This window comes from Octopus bimaculoides, chromosome 18 (genome assembly GCF_001194135.2).
Source record: "Octopus bimaculoides isolate UCB-OBI-ISO-001 chromosome 18, ASM119413v2, whole genome shotgun sequence".
Lineage (NCBI taxonomy): Eukaryota > Metazoa > Mollusca > Cephalopoda > Octopoda > Octopodidae > Octopus > Octopus bimaculoides.
This window is the reverse complement of record NC_068998.1, coordinates 12,831,770-12,846,698: the sequence shown is the minus strand read 5'-3', so window position 1 is coordinate 12,846,698 and position 14,929 is coordinate 12,831,770. Positions and strand designations below refer to the sequence as shown.

Sequence of the window (14,929 nt, the reverse complement as noted above, 5' to 3'; positions counted from 1 at the left end):
TATATATACATATATATATATATATACATATATATATATATGTATATATATATATATATGATTTTTGTGAGAAATATAAGATTCTGCACACTTCTAATATATACTTGTACAGAGTACTTCTAATGTTTTTGTACCTCATATTCTGTGAGTGTGTGTGTGTGTGTGCATACACTATGTGCATGTATATATGTATATACAGATTGATAAAAAAAGAAGGTGAGAAAGATACACATGTACATGAGTGTGTATGTGTGTGCGTGTGTGTGTGTGTGTGTGTGTGTGTGTGTGCGTGTGCGTGTATGTGTGTATTCTTTATGGTATTTACTCCCTAGAGTGGGGTAACTATCTAAAGTGATTCAATTCCAAGGAAATTCAGCCATTCAATAAAAGAAAATATATAGCTAATCATGTATTTCTCTCCCTCTCCCCACCTTTTCACACACACACACACACACACACACACACACACACACATACATACACACAGAGTTGCATGTGTGTGAGTATTACTTCTTTGGTATCTCTCCAAAGTCTAAAGCCAGTCTTATATGTAAAGCTAAATAAGGTAGTATGATTTTGGTAATTTAACACTTAAGATTCCTTGGTAAGAAAGAAAGAATATGGCCAAATGTATACACTGCTTACTTATGTTTGGCAACAAAGTCCTGGAAATATTGGTCTGGTTCAATATTATTAACACTCTTGGATATTATACTTGTTGGGGAACTGGGTTTTGACATGGTCAGATCTGTCAGTTGAGTGTACTGAGACAAAATGTATTTCCTAAAAAAAGAAAAGAAAATAGTACAAGATTTTATTAAAAGAATTACAAAATAATTAATAACATTATAACTGATATTTACAAAATAAACTAGAAAAAATAGTCAATAATATGTACACAAAGTCATAAATATGTATTTTAATAAAACCTAGTCTTGTGAAATGAGGATCAAACCACCTAGCTTTGTCTATCCAAAAGGTTTTCAGAGATGGCTTACCTCTGACTAAATAGAGGCAAGCAATACCTGATGTCTTAAGGAAAATGAATCAAGCCAGTTCAATTCTCCTTCCAAACTGTTGAAAGCCTTGTGGTTTAACCATAAGACCCAAACTAAATAAAAGCTTATTAAGCATATTTTATATAACTCTATGCATATCTTTATTGATAACCAACATCATATTGATATACTAGTATATTATTTAAAAATAAGCAGGGTTTGTATTAACTTTTCCATGTTGAGATCATAGTTTAACCCTTTAATGTTCAGATTACTCTGTTAAATGTAATACTTTTCACTCAAATTGTTTTGAATTAATCATGCATTATCTTATAGCTTTGAGGTTTCAATGATGCGATTGTTTATTTTTAGAATGTCAATGTAGGTTAGGTGTGAGAGGAAAGATATCACCAGTTTGAATAGAAAACATGTGGAATATCTGGACCAGATATGGCCGGTTTAAATACTAAAGGGTTAAAGAGCCAAAATTTTAGTTTGAAGTTTAGACAGTTACCTAATGCTAGTTTAATTGTTGTTACAGTTGAATGCCTTTCCAAGGACTAACTACCCAACCATGAAATATGATGAAATATGAAAAACAACTATTTTCAGTTTGGCAGATTTTCAATTAAACAGAATTATGAAAGAGTTATGCCTATTTATGTTATGCCTTTTAAAAATGGAGCCAATAAAGGAGTTTTTACACAGCTGTTTGACCTGCTGGAAATAACAAATGTATATACTTTAAATTACATCCTACCATCTTCAAAAAGGAATACTACATTGAATACTAAAATTCTAGATACAAAAAAAAAATGTAGGATGATTATGGTTGGAATATCTTCAATCATAGGTCTGCTAGACTGAAATTCTATTTAAATATTGTCATATTACTGCTTTGTTTGAAAATCATGAGAAATGTGGGTTAAAGTGGTTATTATAGGCAATCAAACTCATATCAAGGACTGACTTAAATTAATGTTGGAATAATAATCAGTAATAACTTAATTAGACCAAATTAATAAAAACTAGTATTAATTATTCATCAATTTTCTTCCTGCCATCAATGCAGACCATTACTTACCCCCAAACCATCAGTCACATCTCTAAATAGTAATGTTATCAAATTATGATATCAGACTATCATGTCATCATATGATAACAAAAAACAGTAATGTTATAACATCATGCATGATACTAAATAGTAATATTGTCACACATTACAATACAAAGTAGCAATGTTACCTACAGAATATCTAATAGTAGTATATGCCATATGATACTACCTAAAGATGTAATACTAGAGAGGTAATAATGTAGTTAAATAAATTAGATTGCTTAAAAAACAGAATCTTACCATCCTTCGGTGAGACCAATGTGTGTTTCTTCATGGTGTGTCAGAAATGAAGGGAGAAGTTTGACAAGATAATCATTCTGGTGTAATGAAGCTACTTTAATTGCAATGATATATTCATTGTGTAGTTTGTGCAGTTTGGATGTTGTTCGAAGGTAGTGGGACTTAGCATCTTCAATTTTCTTAATTTTTCCTGTAAACAAAGAGGAGTGGAGTTAAGAAATTAAATTAAAAATTTAGATATTACAAAAAAAAAAAAAAAAATTTGAATTAGAGTTGACATGTGCAGGCATGGCTGTGTGGTAAGAAGTTTCCTTCCCAGCCACATGGTTTTGGGTTCAATGCCATTGCATGGCACCACGGGCAAGTATCTTTCAATATAGCCTCAGGCTGGCCAAGATCTTGTGAGTGCATTTGGTAGAGAAACTGAAAGAAGCTCATTGTATATACGTATATATGCATGTGTGCAAGGTGTGTGTTTGTCTTCGTCACCCACCACCACGTGACAACAGGTGTTGGTGTGTTTATGTCCACGTAACTTATTATAGGACCTAATAGTAATGCTATCACAGTATAATACCAAACAATAATCATACCATGTAATAATTCCAAAGATGAATGTTCACATATTATTATATTGAATACTTGTTTTATAATACAAAAAAAAAAAAATAGTAAGGCTATCATGTAATACTAAATAGTAATGTTATCAAATTATGATATCAGACTCGGTAAAAGAGACCAGTCGAATAAATACCAGGTCTAAAAAAAAAAATAAGTATTGGAGCCGATTCATTAAACTAAAAATTATTTAAAAAAAAAAACCTGAATGGATGCACATAAATTTGTTATTATAGTGTCAAAGTAGGTGCTGCAAATAACACGTATGTATGTCATAAAAAGTGTAGATTTCTCTTAATCATCTGTTGTCCACCAGCAGACTGAACATAAGTTGCACTGTAGAAGTTAAGAGACAATATTGCACTATGAGCAACATTTTGTCATTTACCACTTAGTAACCAACCAACCAACCAGCCAACCAACCAACCAACCAACCAACCAACCAACCAACCTGACTACACAAAAGGATACTTAGTAATTAAGGCTAGAAGAAATATTTTTATAATTTCAAAGATTTTTGTCTGTAGTTTCATTAAGGGAAAACATCAAGCACACATAACAAAAGAAATTAAACTTACCTTTTGCACATAAATCATCGTATCTGGCTTTGTCAACTTTGAACTTATCAAGTACTCTTGTGTAGTCATTTTCCTGTTTGTTCACATCATCTTGGATCTACAAAAAGAGTCAAAGAAAAAAAAATATGAAAAAAATCAGTTGAGAAAAAAAAGCAAGATGGGGAATATAACAATAAGGTTTTAATGTTGAAATAAACCATTTTTAAACAAATAATATTATCACCATTATCATCATCATTTTTAAACCCAGTTTTTCTATCCTGGCATGGGCTGTGAGTGACTCGTTCAATCAGTATTCTATATCTCGATGCCCTACCCATTGCCAGCCCTTACTGGTTTTCAAGTAAGGGATTTTTTTCATTCTGCAGGTCTTCATATATCTGGAACTAAATATCTAATGCATTTTTTCTTTATTTAAGGTGGTAGGGTGAAATCTGATAGAGATTTCATTCACTGCTGCTTCTAGCAGGCTGAACGACATAAAGCCAAAAAGTATTATATCATCATTATCATTAACATCTTCAATATCAAGCGGAGTCCACAGAATTTTTCTTCTCAATCCCCAAGTCCTTCATATTGTGGGTTCCTTATTACAATAGAAAGGTAGATTTTTATTTTATTAATAGAATTGAATTGGCTATGAAGAAGTAATTGGACCCATAGCATACACAGGCTTTCCAAAACCATTGATGCAGTGAAGGTTCTTCTTGAATAGTTACAAGCAGACAAATGCAGAAAAACACGAGTATTGTGAGAATTCCATAGGAACAACATTCTGATGAGGATAGACTGGACATGCTGTTTATTGCAGGGTCTTCAAGGGGGAAGGAAGGTGAACACAATATTAAGGATAAGAAAAAAGATGGATGAATGAGTTGAGAGTGTCTGAATGGAGGTGTCACAAAGCCAGCTAAATCTGAGGAGAAGAGGCCACTACAGTAATGATAAAAACAACAGACTGGGGAGACAACATATTTGTGGGCCTGAGGCTGGAATGTGCTGGTGATTGTTTTCATACCAAAAATTCAAGCGGCTTTTCCTTTGATGCATTCCAGAATATCTGTGGATGTAGCAGCAGCATTGTACCAAATATGGAGCAGTGTTACTTCATTGTGATTCCCACTGGTGATTGCCTTCTCCTTCTCCTTCTCTGAAAACTCATGCATGGACATACAAGTGTTGGCAGATCAAGAAGAGCAAGCATCAATCAACTTGTGGAAGACAGAGGATATCAAGTTAGGGATATCAAGACTGCAAAAGACGACTGGCATGGAAGAGTTGTGCTAGTCCAGGCAAGTCACCCAACCAGATAGACAGTGGGTCCCAAGTGAGCTTTGAAGAAAGTTTGCCATTGATGGGGGTCTGAAGTATTGTCTGTGCCTGAAGAGGAAAGCTAATCATGCGTAAAACATAATTCTGTTAATCAATTGTAATCATCATAGTATTCTAGGATTTTTCAGAGGTATATTAATTATTTATTGATACACCAAACAGCAGGATTTTTTTCCAAGCTATAATTACTCTATACAGTAAATCAATTGTATTAGTTTTGACTGAAAAAAAAAAATAATGAAGAAGCTTGTACTACCATAGCATTAGATTTACTTGGCAGTATAATAACAATACCTAAAGTATGATAGGCTAAATTTAATAATAAATCTAACAGTAGAAAATAATGATTTCTAATATAGGTACAAGGCTACAAATTTAGTGGGAGAATGTATGAGGGTTTGCTGAAAAATTCCTGGCTTTAAGGGTATCGCAAAAGGCCTGGTTGGAGGCCCAACCTTCCAAGTTCTTTTACAGGGCTTAGAAAAACTGAAGGACCACTGCAATAAGTATGTGAATCTGAGAAGGGAATATGTTGAATAAAATCATAGTTAACAGACCTCTTGTATTTTCTTTTACCCAAAGCCAGGAACTTTCCAGCACCCCTTGTAGTTGGTTACATCAGATCAGCACTAAACTGGTACAGTGAAAGGCAAAGTTGAATCCTGATAGGGTCTAAAGAAAAATTTTAAAATTCTACCAATTCTAACTGCTCATTATGTTCTGAGTTCAAATCTCACTGAAGTTTACTTTGCCTTTCACCCTTTTAGAGTTGATAAAATAGAATACTAGTCAAGTTCTGGGGTCGTTGGTATCAACCCACCAAATAAACAAAAACAGGTGGGGTTTACATAGATCAAGAGAGATACGACTACATTAAAGGACATCCCTTCCTCAAACTGATATCAAATTTAGAAATCAAAATGGTAGAATATTTAAAAACACTCTAATGATTAGAAATTTACCTTCAGTAATTCTTCATCAAGATAGATCCTTTCTTCTATGTAAGACTTCTTAGCTGATTTCTTCTCCAGTATCAAATTTCCCAAAGCTTTTAATGTTTTTGAGCTGAGTTCATCGACATTTTTTCTGACATGATTTACAAGTTTCTCTGTTTCTTCAATAATACAGTTCCATGCCTGGAAATATAAAGTTGGCAGCATAATTTATATAGAAAAAGGTAAAAAAAAAAAAATAAATAAAATAAGATAAAAAAAAAAAGATCAGAAATAACAAAAGCACATGAGGTGGAGGAGGGTAAATAGAGATAAAAGAACAAATACTGCTTGATAAAATATCTAAATGCCTGAGATAATAAGTTATTGTTAATACAATTATAAATATTTCAGACTATTAATCTCATATTCAGAGATGCAAAATGTTTTAATATTTCAATGATGATGAATTGGCAGGAACACTAGAACATCAAAAATACCTTGGGGCAAACAGAAACTTTCTGAGTTTAAATACTACCAACAAAAATTTTGCTTTTCATTTTTCTAATGTCAGTAAAATAAACTCCCAATTAAGTAAAGGAGTTGTTAAAATTAATTATGCCTCTTAACTCTTTAGCATTCAGAATACTTAGTCAAATATAATGCTTATCCATTTGCATTCTTTTGAACTGATTGTGAAAGGATATGGTAGACGGAAACAATAGTGATCCTAGATTTGAATGTATAAGGGGTGTGTGCTGAAAAGTTCCTGACTTTAAGGGTATTGCGAAAAGCCTGGTTGGAGGCCCAACTTTCCAAGTTCTTTTACAGGGCTTAGAAAAACCGAAGGGCCACTGCAATAAGTGTGTGAATCTGAGAGGGGAATATGTTGAATAAGATCACAATTAACTGATCCTTGTGTATTTTCTTTTATCCGAAGCCAGGAACTTTTTTGCACTCCTTCATACAGTACTAACATAACTATTGCCGTTAGAACTAATCCTGTTAAAAGGTTATTATTCAGACACAAGTTCCAATGAATTAATCCATAAAGTATTATGGTAATCTAACATTGTATTATGCAAATGAGACAATCAACAGCAATATTTTGAACGTTTGTCAATAGTTTGCATACTGGCAGTTGATAATCCTTTTTCTGCTTACAATATCAATATCGTTTGAATCATTCTTCCACCATCACTCCCCCACCCCACCCCACATACACACATATGCACACTTTGGATATATATGAAGAATTAACAGATTCGAAGCACATCATAACATTGCACTTATTGAAATTTATTTCAGGAAATGACTACAATACAATCTGTGTTGGTTATTCATTTATTTATTTATTTTTACATCATGAATTTTATGAACAATAGTGTAGTTGTTTATTGATTTCCAACAGGTTAATTACTGATTAACTCCATTTCCAATGATGAGAATGACAAGCAAGTCTTGTGAAACTCAAGCAGAATAAATACCAATTTATCTGCTTTTTCAGTGATATGTGTGTATGTGTGCGAGCATGTGTATTACAAAGAATTCAGAGACTGGTGGATCTTCAGAGTTGATCATACAGTATAATTAGAACCAACTAACTATACTGTATGACCAACTGGAATATTAAAAGAAAAATTTGAAGATGTCCCAGTCTCCGTATTTTTGGTAATTGTTTGAAATTCACATTCCTGATAATATTCATAACCCAGCAAAGTGAACTCAAAGTTACCCATCAGAAGAATTACAGCAGGATTGCTTATACTAAGCTACCACTGATGTCTATTACTACTTGATGCAGTAAACCGAAACCTGGAATATACCTGAGAGCTATTATGGTACCTGCTATAATAACATATATACTATGTTAACTACAATAATAGTTGAAGCTGTTATTCTCCTTGTTATCTTGAAGGTGCATGGCTCAGTGGTTAGGGTGTCGGGCTCACAAACATGAGGTAGTGAGTTCAGTTCCTGGACTGGGCTGCGTGTTGTGTTCTTGAGCAAGACACTTCATTTCGTGTTGTTCCAGTTCAATCAGCTATAGAAATGAGTTGCAATATCACCGGCACCAAGCTGTATCAGCCTTTGCCTTTCCCTTGCATAACATTGGTGGTGTGGAGAGGGGAGGCTGGTGTGCATGGGCAACAGATGATCGTCTATAAAAACAACCTTGCCCAGACTTGTGCCTCGGAGGGGAACTTTCTAGGTGTAATCCCATAGTCATTCTTCAACTGAAGGGGGTCTTTATCCTTTTATATGAATATGAACTTTTATTTACAAATTATAGTAACTTTCTATAGTGTAAAGCATCTTCACTATTTTGATGTCCGTTTTCCATGCTGACATGGACAATTTGACGGGAGCTGGAAAACTCAACTGTCGGCTTTGGCAAGGTTTCTAGGGTCAAATGCCCCTCTTAACACAGATGACTTTACAGAGTGTATTGGGTGCACTTTACATGGCTTCAACACCAGCAAGTTCACCAAATCTTGCAAGACACAGACTCCTCAACTGAGTTGGGGAAGTCGTATTAAGGAAGGTAGCTTTGTGTCAAGTGACAAGAGGTTAAACTATGATAGAAGAACAAAAACAGGTGTCATGCTGCAGAGGAGATACATGGCTATCCCAGTTGGAGGAGAGAGACAGACAGACAGACAGAGACAGACAGACAGACAGACACAGAAACAGAAACAGAGAGAGAGACAGAAGTAATGGTGGTGAAAATGTGTCAGGGTGTACCCAGTTCTGTTGTGTGACTTTTAGAAGCCCCCTACAACATTTTGTTTCGAGGGCCCCATCCTTTCATATTTCACGTTATCCTAAAGAACATCTTTAAAAGTATAAGTTAAATTTATTTAGGTCTATTACAAATTTCAATAAGTAAAACTTCCAGATATGAATAAAAGAGCACTTTCATAATCCAGGCAACTTTCAAAGACAAACACAGTGCACTTTTCGCTTTGTGAAATCATCGATCAGTTCAGAATAAACAAGCTGAGAGCTAAGTTTGTGTTCAATGTATATCATAGACAATCCACAAAGTTTGGTACACGTTTGTAGTACAAGGTAATGTTTTTACAAGAACTTTTGTGAGTACAATGTATTACTATTTTATTTTGTGAAATTTTCAGTTAACATAGATAGATAGTTTAATTCTTGTTCAACATCTTAACCAAAGTAAATAGATGACTAATCTACGTACTCTGATCTTAACATGGGGCTCCTCAACTGTGGAGGCTCCCTGCGACTGCAGGGGTTGCAAGGGCTTAGTGACGGCCCTGGGTGTACCCTCAAGGTACAGAAAGATAGGGAGGTGAATGTAAGTGAAGGTGAAGTGGTAAAGAGGACTAGACAGGGTGAGTGTTCAGAGAGCTCAAAAAGTGCAAAAAGGAGAGAGGCAGATAGAAGGGAAGGGATTGCAGTGAGTAATAACACAGGTGTGTGTGTGTGTGTATGTATATATATATAGACATATATGGGGTGAGTAAGTTGGTGGGGGAGGCAAGCAGTGAGATAGCAATGATACAGTTTAGCAAGGGGGGAGACAAGAGAGAGAGAGAGAGACAGCAAGATAGAATTGGGCTGCAGGAACAAAGGGAAGGGTGTGAGACAAGCATAGTTTACAATGAGATGTAGTTTGGCTCTTGGGGTGTGGGAAGGGTGAATTAATGTGATGTGTGGGCGGAAAGCTTTAACGAATTATTGGCTTCAATTTTTAATGCAAGGCTAACAATTTCAGGGGTGGGGTAATTTATTACATTGACCCCAGTATTCAACTGGTATTTATTTCATTGACCTCCAAAGGATGAAAGGCAAAGTCAACCTTGGCAGAATGTGAACCCAGAAGGTAAAAATGTACGAAATGCTGCTAGGTATTTTGCCTAGCATGCTAATGACTGTCAGCTAGCCACATTAGCATTAATGAATTATTAATTACAGACTGTTCAAATGAACTAGAAAAGAGAGGGACATTGTAAACTAGGCTAACCTTCACATATGACTCTAGTATAAGACACATAAATCTCATATACAACGTATTACACTAGTACACTGCACAAAGTCAAGTTCAAAATAAAGGCTTCCTGTTTATCAGTCCAGGGAAGTTGCACTCCAAGATGTCAAGCAATGAAATCTGAGTATGAAAATGCATTTGGATTAATCAGCACCAGCTTGCTTCAGCATGTGAGCTGTATTCCTAACAACCATCAAGTGAATCTAGGTTATGGCTTGGACTTAATTTAGTAAGCTTACTGCCATTCTACAACATTTGCCAATTACAACTGAAATGTATTCAGGTAGTTTTTCCGGCTAGTGAAACATAAGACTGTATTAATAGTTAAAATCGTATTGTTACATTGTTTTTTTTTTTTTAAGCATTTCAACATCATATTACTAACTGTATCATTTGTGCTTCAAATTTTAATAACTTCACTAAAGAGAATATAGTATAAAATTACCTTCTATACTTCGTAAACACACACAAAAAAAGAGAAACACAAACAACTGCCTCAATTGCAAAAAAAATCAGCTGGGTGGCCAATTCACAACATCAATGAATACTTTATTTAATTTTTTATTTATATCAGAGGCAACAAATTCTTATGCAAGCAAGTGACTGACTGCAAGAATACTGCATTGAAAAAGCCCCAAAGGGCCAAAATGAATCTGGTGTTCTGACTGGGGTTAATTTTCATCCCCCTTCAATATTCATTGTTTTCAACACAGTATGTCCATAAGAGAAGTTACTCATTTGGCCCGTACTACAGTAGAGAACTTATGTGTGAAGGTGGGTGTGTAGCATAGTGGTTAGGGTATTTGGCTCATGATTACAAGGTCATGAGTTCAATTACCAGCAACGCATTCTGTCCTTGAGCAAGGTATTTCATTTCACGTTGCTCCAGTCCACTCAGCTGGCAAAAATGAATCGTACCTGTATTTCAAAGGGCCAGCCTTGTCACACTCTGTGTCATGCTGAATCTTCCTGAGAACTACATTAAGGGTACATGTGTCTGTGGAGTGCTCAGCCACTTGCATGTTAATTTCACAAGCAGGTTGTTCCATTAATCAGATCATCTGGAACATTTGTCATTACAACTGACAGAGTGCCAGCTAACAGAAAACTTATATAAAAGCCTTTTCAAATTTCATTCTATTTTTATGTTTTAAATAGAAAAAGTTAATTATAAAAACAAAGGTTTAAGATATTTTAAAAGAATTAGTTACTTACTCGATATATTGATGTTTGAAATTCCACTGTTCCTATTTTCTGAGCGGCTTGTAGAAAGTTAGAGAGCATATCCACATATTTCCGATCACCTTCAACTCGAATGGCCATACACTTTTTCATGGTCTCCATAAGGCTAAGTTCTTCATCTAACAGACGAATGAGTGCCTCATGTGATGACCTCCCTTGGAGGTCATTTGCAATACCCATTTTCCTATAATAGAAAAATAAAGTAAATTAGCATTTGAAATAAATTATTAAATTATGCTAATATATAAAAATCAATATTTATTTTACATTTTTAAAAATAAATACCACCAAAGTCTGAGAGCATGAAATAAATATTAACAAAATCATAAAGCACGCATAAAGATTGTTATGTATTTCTGGTTTTACGGCCATAACACAGACAAGATAAATAAGACTGTATTTTCGTAGACTATTAATATCATCTTTGGAAATGAAAAACATTTGATATTTACATTTAAGCTTTGATCAGTTTGATAACTAATCATTATCATGTGTTTTATTACTTGTTGTATACATAGTCCCAGACTGGATTTAAACTTGGAACCTTTATTTGCAAACCAAAGATAATCATACTGTTCTCCAGTAGGTCACTGGAGTATGTTGTACATGTGGGAAAGTACGGTATTGCATTTTATAAATAAATCTTTATATTTGAATCCAGTCTGTGAATATATCACTGAGAGGAACAAAACACTTGATTACAATGAGGAATCCAAAATATCAAAGTATAATGTAGATGTAAAAATTAAAAAAAGATATTATACATTTTATCAATAAATTTGAGTTTAATACTTTTAAAAAATAATCATACAATCTTATTTTTTAAAAAATCATTTCAAAGACTTACACACACACACACACATACATATTTACACATATGTACATATATAAATATATATACATTTACATATATTTACACACACACACACAAAACTCCCAAGACTTTATGTTGCCAACAGCCAATTAATTTTAAATAAATCAGGACTTATAGATGAATAGTTTCATTAGCTCTCTCTTGTGCTAGTTTTATATTTTTGTGTTCTTTATTTATAGAGAAATTTGAACCTGAAAAGCATTGTCTTTCATTTGATAATGTTACATTACCTCAACAATGTTTTTTCATAATGTCTTGAGTGTTGCTTGTAGTAATCCAAGTTTAGGCACAATCCTAATGAAATATTTCTACACAAAACATTACAGCGGTTTTTAATTTGAATAAGAACATTGTAGAGGCATGGCCATGTGGTAACAAGTTTGTTTCTCAATCACATCGTTCTGTCATTTTCCCCACTTATCGCTCCATTCATCTAATTGAAGCAATGTACACACATGTGGAACCTTAAAGGACGCAAAAATGTAGGCACAAAAATGTAAGCCTAAAGACTTAACAAACTTTTTCCGTTTTTATGACTCCTCACACACACACACACACACACAAACACAAACACACATATATACATGTGTTTGTGTTTGTCCCCTACAACTGCTTGATAACCGGTGTTGGTTTGTTACATCCCCATAATTTAGTGGTTCAGAAAAAAGAAACCAAAATAAGTACCAGGCTTTAAAAAAATAACTACTCAATTTATTTGACTAAACCCTTCGAGGCAATGCTCCAGCATGGCTGCATTCCAATGACTGGAACAAGTAAAAAATAAAAGATAAAAGAACATATTAAAACAGACAATTTTGTATCCTAAACCTAAAGCCAGTGTCTGGCAGGTTGGAATCAAAAGCAGTTAATTAATTCTCTATGATATTTTTGAGCTGTGCACTGGTTTTAACGAGGGAGTGATACAACACAAGCAAATGCTTAGAATGCCAATTGTTACTCTCTCCACTTGAGTTCTCCTTTCAATTGATAGTTTCTCCACATTCCACTGTTAAAATTCTACATTTAAAAATGAAATCGCCATACTATTAACACGTCTGTTTCTCACTGTTTTTCTCATTATTTAAGTGCTGGGCAAATTAAAATAACAATTCCAAATCAGCAAACCCATCTATCTAACCCGTGCTACTTATCTATATACCATCCTTTAAAACAATACAAATAAATGTACAAAAAGAAAGTAAGAAAAAAAAAACAAAGTTATTAATTTGGTGCTGGTCATGAAATATTAACAAGTGAACAGACATATTTTTCTGTAATTATAAACAGAAATGTGGAAAAAATGAAAATAAAAGTAAATAAAAACTGCCATAATATCAAATAATTCAAACTCTCATTGAGACCCCCCATTAATACAAATAATGAATGTTACATTCCGTTCTCTTTTTCAAAGTCAAAAAAATATTCACTTATGGACATCAGCAAATCGTTTACAATAAACAAACCATATATCTTACATATGAGTGCTCACACATGTGAAATTCTGCACAAACCACAGTCATGTTCACAAGCTGGCACTCAGTCAGTTACAACGACATGGGTTCCAGATGATCTGATCAACAGAACATTCCACTCATGAAATTAACATGCAAGTGCCTGGGTACTCCACAGATATTCTAACCCTTAACACAGCTCTCAGGGAGATACAGCGTGACACAGAGTGTAACAAGGATGGCCCTTTGAAATACAGATACTACTCATTTTTGCCAGCAGAGTGGACTGGAGGAATGTAAAATAAAGTGTCTTGCTCAAGGGTACAACATGTCAAACAGGAATTGAACTCACCACCTTCTGATCATGAGCCTAATCACTAAGCCACACACCTTCTGTACACACACACACACACACACATATATGGTGACATGGAATATCTCCCAAGAGTGACTTCTACATGAAGAACATAAAGCTAAGGTGGTGTGTTGTTGAAGAGATAAAATAAGCATCGGCTTGTGTCCAGCTAGCATTGCCCACGGTAGCACAGTCCCTTCCAAGATCCACACCTGATAATCCCATTTTATCCACTCTCTCCACATGCTGAAATCCTACCATAGAAAGATGAAAGTTTACTTTTGACTTCCATATTTCTAAGGTAGGTAAGATAATGTACAAACCTAGCACTGAGTTTGATATCATTATCTATAAAAATTGCCCTAGTATGAGGTTTTGTGCCAATGTAAGAAATCAGATTTTTATTCACCAAACCACCCCTATCTCTACCAGTCTTTCAAGAACTAAAAGACCATTAGGAAATGTAAAGCAATTAATATTTTATATAATGTCATTAATTTTATAAAAAGGGAGAGACACCTCTAACATATACAGTTGTTATATAATTACTTGGTTTGATTGTTGAGTTGAATAGTAAATGAAAGCTCAAAAATGTGTGTCATTGTGAATCTTAAAACAGGAAACTTTACACAATGTTATTTTTAGACAAATATTTATTGTTGAAAAAAAAAAACAAATTTTTGTACACTGCATGTTTTTATGTTTTTTTTTTTTCTCTTAAAGCGTGACACTTGTAGGACACCTAAGTTGGTGTTTGAATATAACAAATTGTATTAGTCTTGGGAAATTACATGAGATATATTTAGAATATAAAGCACAGGTTTCATGAATGCGTTTTCAATACAGCTGTCTTTTCAATGTCTCTCACACACACACACTTCCACTTATTGTTAATCTCTACTATAGTGTCAAGTACTCATTCTGTTTACAATCAACACTATTTTTATTTTGGGGACAGTGGCAAGTGGGTAGAATCATTAGCATGCTTATTGTATTTCAGGTTAAATACAATAAGTACCAGCTGAATACTGGAGTCAATATAATTGACTTATCTCCCCACCCCACAACATTTCTGGCCTTATGCTAAAATTTGAAATCAATATCTTTATTTTGATTGAGTCAGTCTATATATGTATATATTCCATCAATTCTTCAGTCATAACTTGCCTGAAGA

The 14,929-nt window shown here is 34.1% G+C and overlaps 1 protein-coding gene across 4 annotated transcripts in view; it reads right to left on the bottom strand.

Annotated features, from left to right (window-relative positions):
* Nucleotides 1-14,929, bottom strand: part of LOC106870480 (tyrosine-protein kinase Fer) — a 141,304-nt gene that overhangs the window by 37,683 nt on the left and 88,692 nt on the right. For all 4 annotated transcript variants that reach the window (XM_014916589.2, XM_014916592.2, XM_014916591.2 and 1 more), the window contains exons 2-6: nucleotides 11,049-11,259; nucleotides 5,846-6,019; nucleotides 3,552-3,648; nucleotides 2,356-2,545; nucleotides 646-783 (exon numbers count right to left, since the gene is read on the bottom strand). In XM_014916589.2, coding sequence (XP_014772075.1) covers nucleotides 646-783; nucleotides 2,356-2,545; nucleotides 3,552-3,648; nucleotides 5,846-6,019; nucleotides 11,049-11,255 — 806 coding nt within the window. In that variant the 5' untranslated portion in view covers nucleotides 11,256-11,259. The remainder of the gene's footprint in view (nucleotides 1-645; nucleotides 784-2,355; nucleotides 2,546-3,551; nucleotides 3,649-5,845; nucleotides 6,020-11,048; nucleotides 11,260-14,929) is intronic.